Source organism: Diaporthe batatas (genome assembly GCF_019321695.1).
Source record: "Diaporthe batatas strain CRI 302-4 chromosome Unknown Contig00004, whole genome shotgun sequence".
Taxonomy (NCBI): Eukaryota; Fungi; Ascomycota; class Sordariomycetes; order Diaporthales; family Diaporthaceae; genus Diaporthe; species Diaporthe batatas.
Window position 1 is genome coordinate 1,754,407 of NW_025408551.1, and position 18,519 is coordinate 1,772,925.

The following is an 18,519-nucleotide window of genomic DNA, read 5'->3' on the forward strand; positions in this document are numbered from 1 at the left end:
GGGGCGCGACGAATAGGGTGTAAGTGCAATATGTGGATACTGACCTGTGAACCACTACATGTATGTATGTGTGGATCATGGTAGCCTCCCGAAAACATGTGAAGGCCCTTGCTGATGACTTTACCGGAGGGAATGGGATATTCAGATATTCATTCATGTCTCTAGCTAGTATTGTTTACTGTAGAGTTGAATCACAAAACGCCGTGATCCCAAGATACCTGTTGTCCTCCTAGATGCCCGTAACGCCAGCCGCCCTATGCAATCTGTACACAGCAGTCCAGCAAGAAATATAAGCCCGTCTGCGCCTTGACTTCCCAACCTTCTCTCACTGGCCCTATAAATCCATCTGTATAAAACTCGCGGAGTACCCCTTACAGGATACCCTCCTGTGAGACAGCCTCCTATGGGACAGCGTCCTGTGGACTATCCTCCTGTAGGGGAGCCCTCTTTAAAAGAACCATCCTGCTCAGATGTGCTCCACGGGCTCCTCTGGCAGCAGCTCCTCGACCTCCTCCTTGGGCCGCAGGAACTCGAAGGGCGGCTGGACAATGCCGTTGAACAGGAAGGTGAAGTAGACGAGAAGGGCGAAACCAGCGACCTGTAGCCACTTGAATGTCTCCCAGCCAAGACCGAGCGAGACGACCCAGATGAAGAGGGTCCTGCAGGTGTCGATGGTCGAGCGGGAAGTGGCGCTGACGGTCCGGGTGACGGAGAGACCAAAGAAGTTGAACCCGCTGTTGAATTCATCCTTGTTAGCTTATTCACCGACTCCAGATTGTTCCGAACCAGAAATGATCCTTCTTACCCAATGCTGATCATGATCAGGAAGCTCGATATCAAGACCTCGGGGTTCTGGGTCCACTGCCTCCAGCCCTCGACCATGTCGAAGGGCCCGTACTTGCCCGCCTCGGTGCGGCCGATGGCAAAGTGCAGCACGATCATGCCCAGCAGGGTGACGGAGAAGCCAAAGATGCCCTCCCAGCCGACGACGCGGATGGGGTCGATGGTGGACCGCTCGAGGAGGTACTCCTCGAGGACGAACTGGGTGGCGGTGAAGATCTGCGCGCCGGCGATCATGAGCACGCCGACGATGGCGAGGAGGGCGTCGGCGCCGACCTCGTCCGCGTGCGCGCCGTCGCCGCCGCCGCCGGGCAGCTTCTTCTTCTGCTGGTCGGGCCAGATGGCGCCGGCGAGCCCCACGACCGCCACGCCCAGCACCACGCCGACCAGGGAGACCCACTGGAACAGGTGCAGCCGCCGCTTGAGGAACAGCACGCTGAACAGCCCCACGAAGAGCACGAGCGCGCCGCGCGTCATCTGGTAGATCGAGGCGGCCACCAGGAGCAGGCCGGCGTTCATGAGCGTCGTGCCCAGGATGTCGCAGATGGCCGGGAGCGAGAGCAGCAGCACGCGGAAGCCGCTGAGGGCGGAGTCGCTGGGGACGGGCTTGCTGCCCCTTGACGAGGACCCGTTGGCGTTGTTGCTGGTATTGCCGTCCGCAGAGGGGTTCAGGGGCTCGGTGGAGCGGATGCTGGCGGCGTCGGCGTCGGCGTCTGCCTCGGAGGTGTGGACGGCCTCGTATCCTGCGTCGCCCTTGGAGACATAGCGCTTCCAGAGTGCCATGAGACCCACGACGAGCCAGCAGCCCATCTCGCCGACGAACATCTGGGCGGTCTGGATGACGGGCTGCTCGAAGTGGGCGCGCTTCTTGGGGTCGGGGTCATCGCAGTTCCGGACGCATTGGTTGTCCTGTTGTGCCATGGCCTCTGGTTAGCTCTTCGTTTTCCCGAGAACAGCGCCTGCTTGTATGACGGCGTCGCATACAATGCAGGAATCCCATTGGGAGATGGAACGGTACGAACCTGGTACTTGGTGAGGAGGGTGTTGCACACTCCAGTGAGCAACATCATCCCCACGAGGAAGGGAATCACGGCCTTGGAGGCCATTTTGGGTCGGTCGCCTTGGGGCTGCACCGCTGGATTGAGTGCGGTATGCTGCTGTGAGAGTACGGGAGCCGTGAGCTGTGGTTGTTGTACGTTCCAGGAGTACCGGTGTCGTCAGCCGAGGTGGTTGCCCGAGAGTGGTCCTGTGACGTTTCGAGGCCGTTCCTTATCGGGCGGAAGCGAGATATGGCTGAAACCCGGCAGCCGTGACAGCAGCAGAGCGCCTGATACAAGTATATCCTGCAGTCTCAACGTCTATTCATGACCCAATCTCGTAAGGTTGACGGTACAGCCCGGTCTTTGTGTCAAAGGTTGGGTGGCTGGACGGTCCAAGTCCGTCTTGATGGGGAAGGTAGCCTGGACGGAACAGCCGTGCTGATAAGAGGAGCTGCGGCCTGGGCCTAAGTACCCTGGAAAAGGACCCTGGGACGGCTGTCCTCGTGCCCCTCTGGCCGGCACTTAGACAGAAGACGGCTGACTCGCCCCATGACGACCGAAGATCGGTCAGCTGAGAAGCCAGAACTGTGTTTGCAGTCATGTCAATGTTCCATCGCTCGTTGGAAGCTTGTGAAGATTAAGAACGTGTACAAATTGCCGGCTGTGCAGGCAACGACTGCAATACGATGCGGCGGGACTAGTGTGATTTGACTGATGGTGATGATTGTTGCTGCGACTATTCAGGCGAAGCCAGCCGTGGCCCCGTAGTCCCGCGCTTACGGTGAAGAGAAAGGAAAACAAAAAGAATAAGAAATTACGATTGCTCTGGTCCCATCCAAGTCTGTTGGCCGTCCTGGCCATCCTGATGCCTGGTTGCCCGACCGGTCCTAAAAACGCCAGAAACCCCAATCTATGCAAATGGAAATGGCCGCTCCCGGCTACGGCGAGCCAAGTCGATCTCTCATCGCCGTAGTCATCTCGTTGAATGCTGGGGAGAGCTCGCCCCGCCCTACGCGCCTGCGGATGACGGGCTCTTCGTCCTCAACAGACAGCTCGGTATCCTGCTCGGCGGGCGTCTAGCTGACGACGCTCAGCAGTTCCGCCTCGAGGATGAACTTGCCCTCCTTGTACTTCTCGCTCGACTCGTACGCCTTGTCGTACTTCCAGCCGACGCAGGTGTTGCAGCCGCGGCAGTTGATGTCCCGCACGACGTGCCGGCCCGTGGTCATGTTGCGCTCGTTGGGCTCGGCGCTGTCGACGTTGACGACGGTGTTGAAGAGGTAGGCCTTACCGTGCTGGCCGCGGAAGTTCTGGTTGGGGGGCCAAGGTCAGCTGGTGTGTCCCTGTTGGACCTCGGCTATACCTCCGTCCCTCACTCCCTGCTGCAGTGGACTTACCCGGCTGAGGATGTCATCGTGATCGGCAAGATGGGCCTTGCAGTTGAGACAGCCGTAGATCTTGCTGCCGTTGAGATAGGTATTGTACCTGAGACCCATGGCTTCCGATGGCGGGCTCGTCTGTGCAAGTGGCGCAGGACGTCAAGCGGCGTTGTAAGCAGTATGTATGTATGGGGTTTGGTGCACGAGCGGAATGCTCGTGTCTACTCGCTGCGGTCACAGAATTGATTGACTGCTCAGAGTGGCGCGGACACCAGATCGCCAGGAACCCAAGGGAGAAGACAGGCAGGCAATCAGGCACCCAGGCACTCGGGCAACTCCAAGGTGCAGGCGCGGACACAAATGTGGCGGGCCCGGTCGGCGTCGACGTCTAGCAGGCTGGGCTTACCTTCTTCCTTGCTCCTTTGGGCAGGAAGTGGGATCCGGGCAGGGACAGAAAGGTGGCAGGCAGGCACTTGATAACAGAGTGGATGGGGGAGGGCAAAGTGTTGTCGCTGCTGCTGGCTGGCGAGAAGAAGAGGGTGAGATGGACTTTCCAAGGCCCAGGCACTAACTACGGCCTGGCTACTTGTCGTGGTGGATGATGCGTTACGAGAACGTGACCGTTGGCCCCCGACGGCGTCCGAGAATGGGCTGGCCAGCTGTGTGACCTCATAAACGGGGGTTGCAGTGCCACTGCTCTGGACGAACTGCATATGGAGACAGCTAAGGTGCGGATCCCTGCTACCAATTAAACCCCTGGCAGCCTCGACTCCATTTCACCTCCCGCGGGCTGTCTTGTGGTAACTCGTAGAACACTCCTGGATATTACTATGACATGATACAATCTTCCGTACTATACTTTTCTGTTCGTGAGAACGGTGGCTATCCATACAATCGCCTGCTAGAAGATAATGGTAGTTTGCATGATGAGGCAGGCGGCTTGCAGCTAAATAGTCCCGAGTGAGCATACGCTTGCCAGGCAAGGGAAACCCGCAGACCCTTTCGGTCCGTTCTGATCTCTCGTTATATGCCGTTCCCTTCGGCCTTCCAACGGACCCCCTGCACATGCTCTCCCTTAGCTTGGGTTTCTGCCATGCCAATCCTCAAATGCGATCCAGACAGAATGGCCTGCTTCAGTGCCGAACTCTATCCTCAGCTAGAAAGCATATTCCGTTTCACAAGGCTGCCGGCGTGATCACCTATGACGATACTTGAAATCATGCATAAAAGCAGCCCAGCCACTATCAGTCTCTGCCGAAAAGTGTGCAGCACTTCCTTCCAAGGCATTGTTGCAGAAGCATCACTTTGTGTTGCGAACAAGAAGACATCCATCTGGATTGAGCTTGGGTTGTGGACAGCTCAATGACCCAGGCGGATCCAACGCCTGGGGGCCTAGAAGATTTCTGTAAGGAATATATTCCAATGGACTTTTGTTGAAGTGTCTTCGCCGTATCCTTCAAAGACTCGCACTGGCAAATGCTGGTCTGGCCAATGCTCTTGTCGGTACGCCGTCATTTACAGACCGCAAAATTGAGGTCGACTTGACTGGCAATGTAGTTGTCCCTTCAAAAGCTGCATGTCTTTGAGATGGCCAACTCAGGGATTGAAGACGAACTGGAAAGTAAGAAGGCGAATAACTCAGGCCTTCGACCAAATCACAACATGAGGATCAAGTGCCACCGGGAATGATACCCGGCAAAGGAATGTTCTTCCTGGGTCTCAGGGATGGAAGACATCCGTCAAAATCCAGTCGAGACATCTCAACCTTTTCTGGATTTCTGTCAAATTGTTGACTTCCACTGTCAAAATTTCCCGGGCCCTGCAGTCGAAGCAGATGACAGCCGGGCAGATAACATACCCCGACAACGCGAGTGACGTGCGGGAAAAGCACAATACAAGCCCAATGCCAATGTCAATGTCAAACCTGAACCCCAAGCTCACCGACACCGTTGACAGGGCTGGGAGCTGTCCCCCCACCCTTCCCCACGCCGCCTCGGTTTGATTGGTCCGAGTCATTGCTAAGGGCCCGTGCTCCCGCAACCCATGGCCTGCAGCCCTGCCGTCTGTACCTAGACTATTTCAATACCGCAGCCTCGGCCTTGACGTCGCCAACTTTTCTCCTCACCTACAACAATTCAAGTTGTCAGACCCGATGATGCACGTAAATACCCAGGCTGGTCCTGATATGCACACTAACATCAGCCAGCAGCCACCAGTAGCCAATTACCGATTCCCATAATCTACCACCGACAAGGCCGGACACCCAGCATAGCATCCAATGCCTTCGGACAGCGAAACGGGCCCTGCCAAGGACGAGGCGCCGCCCGTGGCAGCGGCGCCGCAGTCTGATGAGCACTCCGAAGAAGGAGAGGCCAGCGAGGGCGAAACCCCACCACGCAACGGCCACGGCAGAAGCGATTCAGACGACACACCACCTCGGGAATCAGGCCCGGGGACAGAACACAGCGACGCACCGCCATTACCAGACGAGCCAATACCCGGCCAGAGCTCCACACACGGGCAAGCTGGCGGCAGCGCAAGCGACGGTGATGCGCCTCCCCTACCAGACGAGGCACCCCCTCCAGAAGATGACGGCTGGGATGCGATGTGGGACGCCGCGAGGCAGGCGTGGTACTTCTACAACCGGTTCACGGGGCTGTCACAGTGGGACAACCCAAGGGTCCAGACAGCGGCGGCCCCTGGCGAGCCATCATCGTCCTCAGCCGCGGCAGCAACGATATCACAGCCCACCTCGGTAGCAGGAGGGTACAACCCCGCGATCCACGGGTCGTGGGACCCAAACGCGCCGTATGCGCAGGCCTACAAACAAGCCGACGCAGGGGACGAGGACGCCACGACTGCCGCGCAGTACGCGGCGGTCGTAGCAGCAGGCGGTGCAGGAGGGGAGCCAGGGCTAGACGGAGGGGACGCCTACGCGCAGGCGGCGGCGTTCAACAGCCGGACGGGGCGGGTGCAGGCGGCGGACATGAACCCGGACCACTTCTCGGACGCGGCCAAGTCGCACCGGCAGATGAACGCGTACTTTGACGTCGACCGCGCGGCCAACTCGCACGACGGGCGCAGCCTCAAGGCCGAGAGGAGGGGCAAGCAGCCCACCAAGAAGGAGCTGGCGCAGTGGAAGGAGAAGCGGAAGGCCAGGAAGGAGGAGAAGAGGAGGGCGTGGCTGAGGGACTAGTCACCGTCCCAGCCCGTCTGCCCTCCATATCCCGGACAGAGGATTTTGAGAAGCTCTCGCGTGCATTTTTACGGCGTTCGGACAAACCCCCGGGACCGCTTGGAGAATCAAGGCAGGTCCGCTGGGGACACACATAGAGGGGCCATTGTTGGTTTGGTTATGGAAATGGTTGGCTGGTTTTGGTCAACAGGACCCCGTCAGCATAACCTGGCGGGATATTGCCAGGCCTTCTTATACCCCCAATTCTCTCCATGCTGGAACTGCATTCTAGCCTTTTTCTTATTTAATCATATACAATGTCGACATGATGATACTGATTTCCGGCAAGATTTGGTTGAATGACACCCGGTTTTGCTATGGTGATCATCATTTGAGAAAGACGGCAACAGCCAAGAATTTTCACTTGGGCGGGGGGCCAGCCGGAGATGCGAATGATGACCTCGACCACCAATTGATTTTGGTATGCGGCAGCTAATGTGCGAATTCTCAACGATCTCGATTCTAAGCTACTCTTCCTCGCCGTCATCTGAATCGTCGTCCAGAGCTGCATTGAGATGCACACTACCGTCACTGTCGCTGTCGCTCTCATCATCCCCAGCCTCATCAACATCCATCTTGGCCTCAGCACCAGCTGACCCGCCAAACACCTCGGGGGCCTTGCCCGTATCGACACGCTTCGCAGGGGGCTCCTCTAACTCCTCACTCTTGCGTTTTAGCGTGGACGACAGCATGGCCGTCTGCTTGGACACACCGGGGGCGGTCTCGGATATCACCGTGGTGGTCTCGGTCGTAGTGACGGCCGCGGCGCCCGCCCTGGAGCCGAGGTCGAAGCCCGCCGGCGGGGCAGGAGCAGCATCAGCCATCTCCTCATCCTCGGCCTTGCCACCGGTCCAGCCGTTCCCCCACCCTTGCTTCTCACCAGCCGACGCGCCATCCACCTCCTCCTCCTCCTGCTCCGCAATCCCGCCCTGCATTTGCGCGAGCACCGCCTCGTCATCCGCACCTTCGACACCGACGGCGGGGGGCCCAGACCCAGTGCGCAGGTTGGACCTAAGCACCTCGACGGCCTGGTCGCGCGGGAAGTCCCTCGCCAGGAACGGGAACACGCTCGCCAGCGCCTTGCCCGTGTGCGTCCGGTACGGGTTCAGGACGCTGGCGACCAGCGCGTCCCGGTCGTGCGAGAGGACCGCCGTGCGGTCGACCAGCGCCCGCAGGGTCTGCTTCAGGTGCCGCTGGGGCAGGTGGGACAGCAGCGTCGCGAGCAGCGCCGACGCCGCCTCGACGTGGGCCGCGGGCAGGTCGGAGGCGGCCGCGCTCGCCTTGTCCTGCGTGCTGAGGTAGGCGTCTGCGTTGGTGGATGCCTTTGCCTGTGAGGGCTTGCTGCTGCCGGCCTGCTTCTGGGCGTCGTTTCCTGCGGGCGGCTTGGTCGCGGCGTGGCCTGACGCTTGTAGCAGGTCCCGGCAGCAGCCCTGGATGATGCGGTCGAGAGAGTTGACGCTGAACTTTGGCATGGTGGGTCCGTAGGCGAGCAGGAGCAGTCTGAGGAGGATATATCCTCGCTCCCGCACCAGTGGGATCTGCTGACTTGCGTCGATGATTCGCACGGCTTGTAGGAGAACGTCTGCTGCGATGGGAACAGTGCCCTCCTCGAGTCTTTGTAACAGGGCTGTGAGTAGGTCGAGAGTGGCAACATGGATGTCCGGGAGGGCGCTCCACAGCTCGTCCTTCTCTTCTCTGCCGATTGCCGAGTTGAGCTGGGTTTCGTCTTGTCCTCGTGACCCCTTCTTTGGGGGAAGCACCATGGAAATTCGCGCCGTCAAGTCGAGGAACGAAGAGACGGGCAAAGCGACAGGTGTCTTTGTGGGACACCTCAATGATTCCGCAATAGTCTCCAAGAGCCCTACAAGCCGTTCCCCTCCGCTGGAGACGCCCATCCACGGGGGGAAATCCTCGGCAGAATCACTGCCACCTTGCGGGTCCTCGTCGTAGTCGACGGCTTTCCGGGTGTAGCCACTGTTCGATTCCCATGACTCCTGGACAGCACGGAATACCTGATCTGCGGTGGCGTGGCTGGCATTAAGGAAGCCTGAAACGGCCTTGATCCACTCTTCCGCGTTCCCGTTCTTTGGAGTGGTGTGATGCTGAATGACAACAAGTTGCCGGGACGCAACCCGCAGGCCTTGAGGGGCTGTCAGCTTGTCTGATGCGGTGGGAGCCAAGTACGGTCTGAAAGCTGCCTTGACTTGGGCGCTGAATGGGCGCAAGGTCGTAGGGTAAAGGGGGGTGATGGCGCAGAGGGCGTTGGCTATAGTCTCCACCAGTCGTACTGGTGGTTGTCCGGCTTTAGAAGATGCCGGTGACTTGAGAATCTGCAGACACGCGGTGACAAAGTCGCGGAGAGTGGGAGTAGCTATCTCCCTGACCAGTGCCTGATACTCGTGCAGTAATGTATAAATTCTCGTCAAAGTGATAACCGCAATCTCTTTTGACTGATATGGGTCATTTTTCTATGTCATATTAGTTTCCGCGACGACGTCTATGGTAGCATTTCACCACGTACCTGCAGAATGGTCAGAAGTCCTCGGACCCAGGGCTCTGATGTCCGAAGGCATTCCCACCCACCAGCATCGATGATGCTCTTGATTAGAATTGCGGCAGAGAAGCGTCCAGACAGGCTTCTGCCATTGTTCAGCAGTGTTGTGATCTGTGTCCTGAACTTGTGTACGAGGATGGATGATTCTGAGGCACCTTCTTTCGGCTTCTGGTCTGACGGCTGAGAGAGCACTCCTCCACAGCGCTGAATCTGTCTGGCCAAAGATGGACATAGGCGTGGAAGGTCGTCAGGCTCTGTTGAGGCCAGACGCCGGCAGAGAACCTGAAGATCTGGAGGGAGTGACATGGTCATTTTGTACAGGCCTGGTGTTTCAACAGCAGTATATGGAACTTTTTGATATCCAACCGCAACCTTCTGGGGCTGTACAAGTGTTCACAACCGAGGACGTCTCGAAGCTCGAAGAGGATAGAGTCTGAAAATTTGATGTTATTTTCACAATCCTTATCAAGTCACATGCGAAACGAATGCAACGCAATGCGACGATGATTTGCGACTCGAGGTTGAGGTCTTGACGCTCTTCTCACAAGCTTCACGAAAAAAAATCCAATTTGGGTTAGAGAACTCAACAAGGCATTCCCGTCCACTGTCCCGGGTACTGCTGCACTGTGTACAGGGGTTATGCAGACAGTCAGGGACAATCTTTAGTGTGGGGCTACTGGTCCCAGGCGGGGACCCGGCAGGCAGAACCCTGCAAAGCTTCCCCTGCAGGTGTCATCTCGTTCCCAGTGAACTGGTTTATTGCGGCCTTGGGGATGTGCTTGATGTGGCTTGCACTGCGACCTTGTGAACGTCGTGGGTTGCGCTGCGGGCTGCTGATGCCGACGCCGATGCCAGTGCTGATGAGAGCAAGCGCATTCCCTCTCGACACCGCATTCCGACCCCAATCACGGTTTCCATCTTTAGACGATCCAATTCCACGCTGATCCCACTCAGTGGCCCCGGTGGAGGCCCCCTGCTGCTGCGCCCAGCCTGCTTAATTGACCACCATCGCCGCTTCGTTACGCACCGCCTTGCACCGCTTCCGTCCCACCCGCCCAACTTCGACACACTCCTTTCCCAGATGACAGTGCCCAACCCAGAGCAGCTCGACATCACCTATTGCCATCCAACCGCCGCCCAGCAGCCACAGCGACTACCCTCCTCATCGACCTGCGACCGACCCATCGAGAACCACACAGTCAGTCCCCTGAGCCAGAGCCACAATGGCTCCCAATGCCACCAAGGGGAGGAACTACCTGGACCAGCTTGACAATGCCCGGTGCGAGGGTGACTGGGACGCTGTCCCGGAGCTCGTCCGCAAGGTGCGCAAGCATGCGCCAGCACGCGCCTGTCTCGCCCTGACCGCCGAGATCGAGCACGGCATCGTCAAGTCCACCAAGTCCCAGAGGCCTACTGCAGCACGACCGACCACCGCCGGCTCTGAGAACGGTTCCGCCACCGAGGTCGGTGCGGCAGCCGACCTGCCCAAACTGTTGACCCTCATCGACGAAGAGCACACATACGCCGAGGACAGGTTTCAGGCCCAGGTCTGTGTCGGCTGGTTGCACTGGGTTGTTGGGGAATATAACCTGGCCTTCGTCCGCCTGCCCGAGGGCCTCGAAGAGAACCAGGTGGAGAGCTTGGACAATATCTCAGAGTGGACAAGGGTCTGCATGTTGAAGTCCGCTTACCTGCGGGCCAATTGCCTGGCGCGCAACGAGAAGGAGATTGACGCGCTTGGCGTCTTCGAGGGCGCGATCCCGCGGAGCTCCTTCTCTTGGAGCAGCCAGACGGCCAAGAAGGAGCTGCGCTACTGGTCTGAGCTGTTCCTCACGGAATACTGTATGCTGTCTAATGGGTGTCGTGGAAAGGGGGATGTCTCACTGGAGGACGATAATTCACTGGCAGGCTTCCGGTCCTGGGCAAGGTGGTGGGATGCGTCGAAAGGGTCAACCATGGCCGGTGGCTTCGGTTTCAAAGGCTCGGTCCCCCGGCGTCGTATATGGTTCGAATACTACGAGGCCTTGTCGACGATCCTACAGGAGGACCTCGTTTACCCTTCCAAGTACATGTTTCCCGCGCAAACCGAGCCGTCTGCAAGGGCCCAACTCCTAGTTGAGTTGAAGAGAACAGAGTCAGCATTCGAGGCCCTCTTGCTCAGCGAGACAACTTTCCCAAAGGCCGATGAGGATAGGGAAGAGGTCGAGCTCTTTGTGGAGATGTTTATGCGGAACTGGACCATTCTTACTGGTCGCGGGTGGAGTGAAAGGGACTTGGGCCAAGGAGGCAAGGCGGCTCTAAGTGCGGCTGTTCTTGAGATGCTATACCGCGCATCGACCAAGACGTTTCATTCGACTGCAATACTGAGGAACCTGTTCCTGGTACACCTTTCCCTGGCAGAGTTCGACCTGGCCTTGAAGGCATTTGACTCGTACCTCGAGATTGTCAAGAAAGGCAAGGCTCGGGTTGAGAAGACAGGGCACGAAGAAAAGGCTCTCGATGACGACGCGACTGTGCTTGAGACAATATGTTTGTGTGTCTCGGTGCTGAGTCGTTTCGGAGAGAGAGAGGCCGCTGATAGGGCGAAAGAACTGGCCGTGGAGCTTGAGCACTGGCTTGGAAAGATCGAGTCGCCCGTGCCGAGTGGTGCGATGGCTTCTGTCCGGGAAGATGGAGGCAGGTCTTCGGCTACTGGTGATCGTGTACCGGCCAAGACCCTGGCTTTGGCATGGCAGTCCATTGGCTTGGCCCAGGCTCAATGGGCTCGCACAACGTTCGATCCATCGTCCCGAACAGATATCCAGAAGAAGGCCATTACGTCGTTGCGCACCTCACTGTCTGCGGACTTCTCAACCTCTGCTGACTTCCGGGGGGTGTTTGCGCTTGGACTGCTGCTTGCGGAGCAGAGGCAACTTACCACCGCTATCGAGCTTGTGAAGACGGCTCTTCTGACCAAAGCACCAGGAGATGAGATGCTGGTGTTGCATTACGGCCCGTTCTGGCGTGAAAGGGCGCTCATCCCACTCTGGCACCTGCTGTCGTTGCTGCTCAGTGCCAGGCAGGAATATGTCCTGGCAGCTAGGACCTGCGAGTGCGCCTTCGAACAGTTCAGGGACCCGGTCGTGCTGTTTGGCCGCCAGGCTCAGTTCAAGAGTGACCATCTGAATGAGGCGGAGAAGGATCCTGATGCGAGCCAAGGCCTGGTTGATGAGATGGACGATTTCGAGAAGGAGAATATTCTGGAGATCAAGATGACCCAATTGGCGATCGTCGAGGTCACGGAGGGGCCAAGAGTTGCAGTCAACGCCAGCCTGGAACTCTTAACTTTGTTCTCACGCCTGTTTGGCAGCGTGCAGTCGAAACAAAGCCTTGAACCACCGAAGCAGGCAGTTCTGCCAAGGACCTCAGGAACTTTCCGTAGCATCAGGAGCGGCTTATTTGGTAATCGCAATAGTCGCGCGGAGAGACGAGACAGCAACGGTACAATACGACCACCCGAGGACAATGCGGGAACAACTCAACAACGCCCGCAAACTCAACAGTCTATACAACCCGTCAGCCGGGCACCCACCATTCAGATCACGCAAGAAAACGGCGGCAGCCCGCGGGCGCGCCGGAAATCGACTAGCAACGAGAAACGGAGCGAGTCGGTGACCAGGAACTCGCTGCGTAAAAGAGATAGCCAGGGACCAAGACGCCGTGCGGCGAGCACCGGGCCGACCCCACATGCTGCGACAGTCGTCGATGGGGAAACCTTTTACACGCCCATGCCTGGACCTGACGGCTTACAGGCTTCTGATTTCTTCACATTTGCCAACAAGCGAAACCCACTGTCGCGGCCCTCATCCGCTAGCCGGGCGAACTCGCAAATGTCCGACTGGTCTGCCCGGCCGCCGCCCGGGCCAGATATGTCTGGTATCGCACTGGAGGGCATCGAGCCTGTCGGTGCAGTGTTGCCGGTCATCCAGTTCGACAAAGACCAGGTGAAAGCGAGGAGGAGCTCAATCCTATTGAAGGTCTGGCTCATGATCGCCGGGTTCTATCGCAGAGCGGAGATGTTTGACGATGCCAAGGGTGCTGTCAACGAAGCACAGAAACTGGTTCAAGCAATGGAATCGGAGATGGGCAAGGCCTCGACGGACAGTGCCAAGAAATCACCGGGCTCTTCATCACTCAGAAAGGGCGGTTGGGCCGGCCAGAAATCGATTGAGGAATTATGGGCTGATGTCTGGAACGAGGTGAGTTGACCCAAACTTTATGATGTGACAAAGTAGGCGTACTAAGCCGATGCAGAATGCCCGCCTCCAGCTGGACAAGGGAGATGCCGATGCCGCGCGCAAAGATTTCGAGGCTGCTCTGACACATTTCCCCGACCATCCCGGCGCAATCGTGGGCCTATCCAATATCCTGCTGGATCTCTACTGCGAGAAGACAGTGCCACCCCCGGCGTTCCCAGGCCTCAACCTCGTGGGCGGATCTGACGCCATGCCCGGTACGGATCGGAGCACATCAGAGGTGGTGTTCCCCGAGCGGAAGCACGCGGACTCGCCCAAGCTCCTCCCCACGGGTCCTCTCGGCCTGGGGGCCTTCAGGCCACAGAACCACGAGCCATTGAAGCAGACCAGCCTGCCCAAGAGCCCGACCTCACTACACCACGAGAGTCAGCTCGAGCCGCCCTACAAGGCGGCTTCGATACCGAAGGTGGACCGCCTCGCCTCCCGGGACAGGGCGTACGGGCTGCTGTCGAACCTCACGAAGCTCGGCGCCGGGTGGAACAACTCGGAGGCGTGGTTCGCGCTGGCCAGGGCGTACGAGGAGAGCGGGCAGCTCGACAAGGCCAAGGATGTACTGTGGTGGTGCGTCGAGCTCGAGGAGGGGGCTGGCGTCAGGGAGTGGACTTGTGTCAATACGGGGGGATACGTCCTGTAAACACCATTGAGGGGTTGGTTGACCTGTATATACGAAAACATTCCGCAACCGACTGATCCCGCGCACAACATATATCGGTTGCCTGTAGGGCAACTAGCTATTCCGTAGTCTATCTATTTATTAATGACAAGGCCTAAGGGGCATGGTACTGATGTGCCAGTCATTGCGTGCGAGAAAAGCGGTATTCCTCATCAGATTTCGTGCATTGGATCTACTTATTACTTGCCCCTGTTGCTGAGATTCACCAAGCAGCAGGTAGGTAGGTACCTGGGTACCTGGGTACATTGGTGTGGGCAGGGGTAGATGAGGTTGGAGCTTCTGGAAGGGGTTCAGCAGCTTCGGGGGTGCACGGGCCACGACGCGGTGCGCGTCCGGTCCTGCCCGCCCTTGTTTTTCCTCCACACCACCACCGCCTACCGAGAGCTGGCCCCTTCATTCCCAGCGAGAGATCCTTACATGTGTTAAGCACGGCGACATCTCTCGCCTCAGTGACGCAATCTGTCCATCTGGATCGTGCCCATTTTACTGCACCTACCGAGCATCTTTTGTAATCATAAACAAACACAAGCACCCGCAATGCCGCGACCAACACGGTCTCGAGCCGCCGCGTCGCGCAGGGCAGACTCCTCGTCCGACGCTGCGGCGCCCCTGCCCCCCACCACCGAGGCGCCGATCCGATCCGACTCGACAGATAACATCTACGGCGTCAGCGATCGCGAGCTCGAGCGCCAGAGGCAGAAGAACAACAGCAACAAGAAGGCCGCCACGCCCGCGTCGGAGCGGAGCACACGCAGCCGCACGAGCATGGCCAACAGCGGCGCCAGAAACGCGATGGCCACCGCCGCCGTGCAGGGCTCGAGGGGCCGCCGCGACGCCGCCATGAAACAGCTCGACGCCCTCTCGTCCACGACCACCGACGCCCGCGACAGCTCCGACGTCGTCGGTAGCCCCGTCGTCGAGACGGGCCGCAACGCCGCGCCGATGGAGGCGTCCTCGCTGCTTGGGGGCGGCGGCAGCAGCATTATCCCCGGACACCGCGCCGGCGACCTCTCCGGGCTGGAGATCAACGACAGCGAGATCTTTGGGCACCTTGACAGCAGCTTCGACATCACGGGGGACGGTGGCAAGGGCGACGAGAGCAGCGGTACCGCGGGGCAGGGGCAGCAGTCGGGCACGCGCTCGGCTGACACGTCCACGTTCAATGTTAGTGTGTTCAAGCGCCAGCCGCGCCGCCGCCAGTCTAGTATCGTGGGGAGGGATGACGCGCCCATTCGTCCCAGCAGCAGGGGCCCGACGACGCCGGGCCTGAGCTCGACCTTCAACCTCGGCAACTTCAAGAGACGCGCGCGGCAGCCCAGTATCTTGCTCTCGTCTGCGCAGAAGGCTTCAATGTCGGTGCAGCGGTCAAGAGCTGCGTCTGAGGCTAGTGAGAATGCCATCGGCTCGGACGGCGAGGAGGAGTCCTTCCTCCCAGAGGCGGAAGGGACACCTGTGCGGCCGTCGCGGAGGAGGGCCAGTGTTGCACAGGACATAATTGAATCTGTGGAGGGCGCAACGCGCTCGCGCAAGAGAAAGTCGACGGAAAGCCACGAGGTTGAGGCTGCCAAGCGACAAGCGGTCGAAGCGGACCACGAACCCTTGCACCAATCCATTGAGATGGACGACCGGTCTTCGCCGCCCAGTATCTTGTCGCATACTCCAGAGCTGGACGACGACAGTGTCCTCGCCCCACCGGCCAGCAGCTCCTCGTCCGAGGCTGGGAGCCCGATGGCATGGCCCTCGCTGAACAACCTGGCCAAGAAACAACGCAACCGCGCGGCACCCCGGGGCACCAGGACGCCAGCACTTGACGACGATATGTCTGACATATCAGAGCCGCCCTCACTGACACACTCGCCAAATCTAAAGCCAGCAAACTCGGCGCCCAAGGGAAAGGGCAAGACTGCCGTGCGCAGGGAGTCACCAAAGCTATCCACCGCTGATCTCGCCGCACTTCTTCCCCGCCGCCGGCGCAAGGTTCGCCGGGACGATGAGGGTTCAGACAACGAGGGTGGGTCTGACCAAGACATGTACGGCGTCCCGAGCGAGCCCCGGGCTTCGAGAAAGAGGACGGCCCGGCCCCTGAACGGACAGTCGTCCAAGGCAGATCAGACGAACCACGCAAAGGCCACAGCCCCGGCAACAAAACGGTCAACGAGGCGGACGTACGGATCACGCAGGTTCGACAAGGAGAACACCGTTGACGGGGACTCTGTCGAGGTGAACGAGGACGCGTCCACGCCCCTCGACGACACCATCTTTGACGCGGACAGGACCGGGGCGGAGACCCAGGAGCTGGGCGAGGAGCTGCGGGCCGCGTCCAAGAAGTTCAAGGAGGTGGACAAGTGGGAGCTGGACTACGAGGAGGTTGTCGAGTCCTCATCGCCCCTGCCCGAGGGCCGGTAGGCCGGAGGGTGGGAGAGAGAGCAAGGCAAGCGCTCTCCGGCTTTTTTCTCCTTTTTCACACTTCTGTATCATGCACGTGCGAGGTTTGGGATACCCCTTTTGCTTGTTCTGTGTTCGGGACTTGACTGGTGCGGTAATTTGGATGACGGACTGTAACGTGGTGTCACGGTGGGGCACGCATGGCTTTTGCTAGATAGACTCTTTTCTAGCTGAATCGAACCCCGCGGTCACCAGTATGTGCACTTCCTTTGTGACACCTTGCATTTGTCTGAGCCTGAGATGTAGTGGTTGTCCTCGACTCTACCATCTGCCTAGGACGTCGTCACCTTCCAAGTCTCTATATCACCAAGGATACCGGGCATAATTGAGGTTGCGCCTGCTCTCGATTGTGAGCACGGTTCCGGTCAACTAGGTAACGGACTCGACACAGCTTTGCTGGTTCAGGGTTTGCCTATATGGGCCCATTCGATCTGTCTCAGATCATTGAAGCTGTCGGTACTCTGAGGAGCCATGCGCTATCAGTGGTCGTCGTCCAACCCAACGCCGACTCGGATTGCGCAAAGTCACATAAGCTGTCTGCAGGTGCACGTTGGGTATCCTGCGATTTCCAAGCCATCTCATGTGCTTGCTAGCCCACCTGAAGTGAGCTATACTTGGTCCCGCCCCGGAGCCGCTCTTGTCTTTCTGTGCCAGCCTCGTGGGCGAGCAGTCGCTCTGGCTCCGTGATTCAGTGTCACAGCCATGTGTGACACTCTCTGAAGCACCAGTCCGCATGTCAAGATTCATGTCTGCGTGAGAGACACAGCAGAACGTCATGATGAAAGCGAGACGGTGTCTATCTGCTGCTCGACGACGGGCAGCAAGTGGGCCACTTGGTTTGCGTCCCGGAAGGCAGCGGTGACAGCGTCAGGGTGCAAGCCAGACATGCGCAAGGCCTAAAGAGGCAGAGACAATAGTTTCAGCGGCAGACTTTCAGATGCGCATACACCAACAAGCACTTACCCTCGTCACATTCTCATGGTTGTCCTCCTTGGCCGTGTACTCACGGATGACCTCGTCCGTCTCAAAGTCGACGTAGACGCGGGTGTCGCGGACGCGGACGACGACGCCGTCGAGGCGCATGTACAGCCTGCACAGCAGCAGCATGCGCTGCTCCATGACGCGCAGCTTGCAGCTGAGGACGGAGACGCCGTTGTCGTCGAGCTCGGACTCGAAGAGGACGACCTCGTCGAAGAAGAGGATGGGGTCGCGCCTCTTGAGCAGCTCCAGCGGGATCTGCTTGGCCCCTGGCGGCGCGCTGGCCAGGGCCCGGGCCCGGGCGCCGTCGTGCCCGGCGGGCGTCTCGGAGCCGCGGTAGGTGGTGCTGTAGCTCCAATCGTAGGGCTTGACGACCTCGCGGATGTCGTGGGCGGACGAGCGCTCGCGCGACGAGGACCACTCGCCGGCGTAGGCGACCTGCAGCATGTTGGCGCCGGTCTTGTCGACGGCGTCGAGGGCGGGCTCGGCGGCGAACTCGATGGCCCAGCCCGAGGGGGCGTGGCGTATCGCCACCAGGTTGTCGCCAAAGATCATCTCGGGGATGGGGATGCCCAGGCGCGAGGACATGTCGTCTATGGGCCCCGACTTGGAGATGGGCAGCTTGCGCGACGAGATCTCAAAGTTGCCCTGCCTGTGCGTCGTCGTCGCCTGCGCCAGCATGGTCGGCGTGGGGAAGGGCTCGTTGGGCGAGCTGATGTGGTTCATGATGGGCGGCGTTTGAGTTTCCTTGTCGAGAGTGAGACTGTGTGAAGTGTGTGAAACCGTCTCGACGTCCCATACTTGGGGTTGTGAGAGCTCCGAGCTACATCGGGATAGCTGCTGAGTGGGGTATTATACGTACTTAGGTACTCTTGGCCTATAAGCTACGGCCCACCCGGCGATGCCCAGTGCAAATGTTCGGGGGCGTAACATATTTTCAAGTAAAACATCATTTACTATAGCTCGGTCTTATCTGGCAGTCATGATATATTTGTAGCCATCGCATGGTTCCCCTGTACTTCAAGCTGTGACACGGGCTCGAAAGGACAGGGTGAAGACAGAAGACGGATGGCAGAACAG

General features: G+C 58.9%; 7 protein-coding genes across 7 annotated transcripts; 3 read left to right on the top strand and 4 right to left on the bottom strand.

The window, feature by feature from the left end:
- Positions 1–466: 466 nt before the first annotated feature.
- Positions 467–1,946, bottom strand: KVR01_004679 (uncharacterized protein; the record flags this gene model as incomplete). The annotated part of the gene is made up of 3 exons (XM_044788381.1): positions 467–734; positions 806–1,749; positions 1,863–1,946. 3 exons carry the CDS (start codon positions 1,944–1,946, stop codon positions 467–469), a joined length of 1,296 nt encoding a protein of 431 aa, XP_044646843.1.
- Positions 1,947–2,956: 1,010 nt separating this feature from the next.
- Positions 2,957–3,376, bottom strand: KVR01_004254 (uncharacterized protein; the record flags this gene model as incomplete). The annotated part of the gene is made up of 2 exons (XM_044790036.1): positions 2,957–3,190; positions 3,278–3,376. The coding sequence occupies 2 exons, from the start codon at positions 3,374–3,376 to the stop codon at positions 2,957–2,959; spliced, it is 333 nt and encodes a 110-aa protein (XP_044646418.1).
- A 1,964-nt stretch (positions 3,377–5,340) lies between these two features.
- KVR01_004335 (uncharacterized protein) lies at positions 5,341–9,574 on the bottom strand. Its single transcript, XM_044787444.1, has 2 exons — positions 9,016–9,574; positions 5,341–8,962 (listed from the first exon to the last, which is right to left on the bottom strand). The coding sequence occupies exons 1-2, from the start codon at positions 9,358–9,360 to the stop codon at positions 6,962–6,964; spliced, it is 2,346 nt and encodes a 781-aa protein (XP_044646499.1). The 5' UTR covers positions 9,361–9,574; the 3' UTR covers positions 5,341–6,961.
- KVR01_004022 (uncharacterized protein) lies at positions 5,538–6,455 on the top strand (the record flags this gene model as incomplete). The annotated part of the gene is made up of 1 exon (XM_044793566.1): positions 5,538–6,455. The coding sequence occupies one exon, from the start codon at positions 5,538–5,540 to the stop codon at positions 6,453–6,455; it is 918 nt and encodes a 305-aa protein (XP_044646186.1).
- Positions 9,575–9,777: 203 nt separating the features above from the next.
- Positions 9,778–14,125, top strand: KVR01_004382 (uncharacterized protein). Its single transcript, XM_044789782.1, has 2 exons — positions 9,778–13,286; positions 13,342–14,125. The coding sequence occupies exons 1-2, from the start codon at positions 10,272–10,274 to the stop codon at positions 13,975–13,977; spliced, it is 3,651 nt and encodes a 1,216-aa protein (XP_044646546.1). The 5' UTR covers positions 9,778–10,271; the 3' UTR covers positions 13,978–14,125.
- A 428-nt stretch (positions 14,126–14,553) lies between these two features.
- KVR01_004614 (uncharacterized protein) lies at positions 14,554–16,422 on the top strand (the record flags this gene model as incomplete). The annotated part of the gene is made up of 1 exon (XM_044785107.1): positions 14,554–16,422. The coding sequence occupies one exon, from the start codon at positions 14,554–14,556 to the stop codon at positions 16,420–16,422; it is 1,869 nt and encodes a 622-aa protein (XP_044646778.1).
- Positions 16,423–17,050: 628 nt separating this feature from the next.
- KVR01_004841 (uncharacterized protein) lies at positions 17,051–18,165 on the bottom strand (the record flags this gene model as incomplete). The annotated part of the gene is made up of 3 exons (XM_044790906.1): positions 17,051–17,140; positions 17,253–17,357; positions 17,425–18,165. The coding sequence occupies 3 exons, from the start codon at positions 18,163–18,165 to the stop codon at positions 17,051–17,053; spliced, it is 936 nt and encodes a 311-aa protein (XP_044647005.1).
- Between the last annotated feature and the right edge of the window lie 354 nt (positions 18,166–18,519).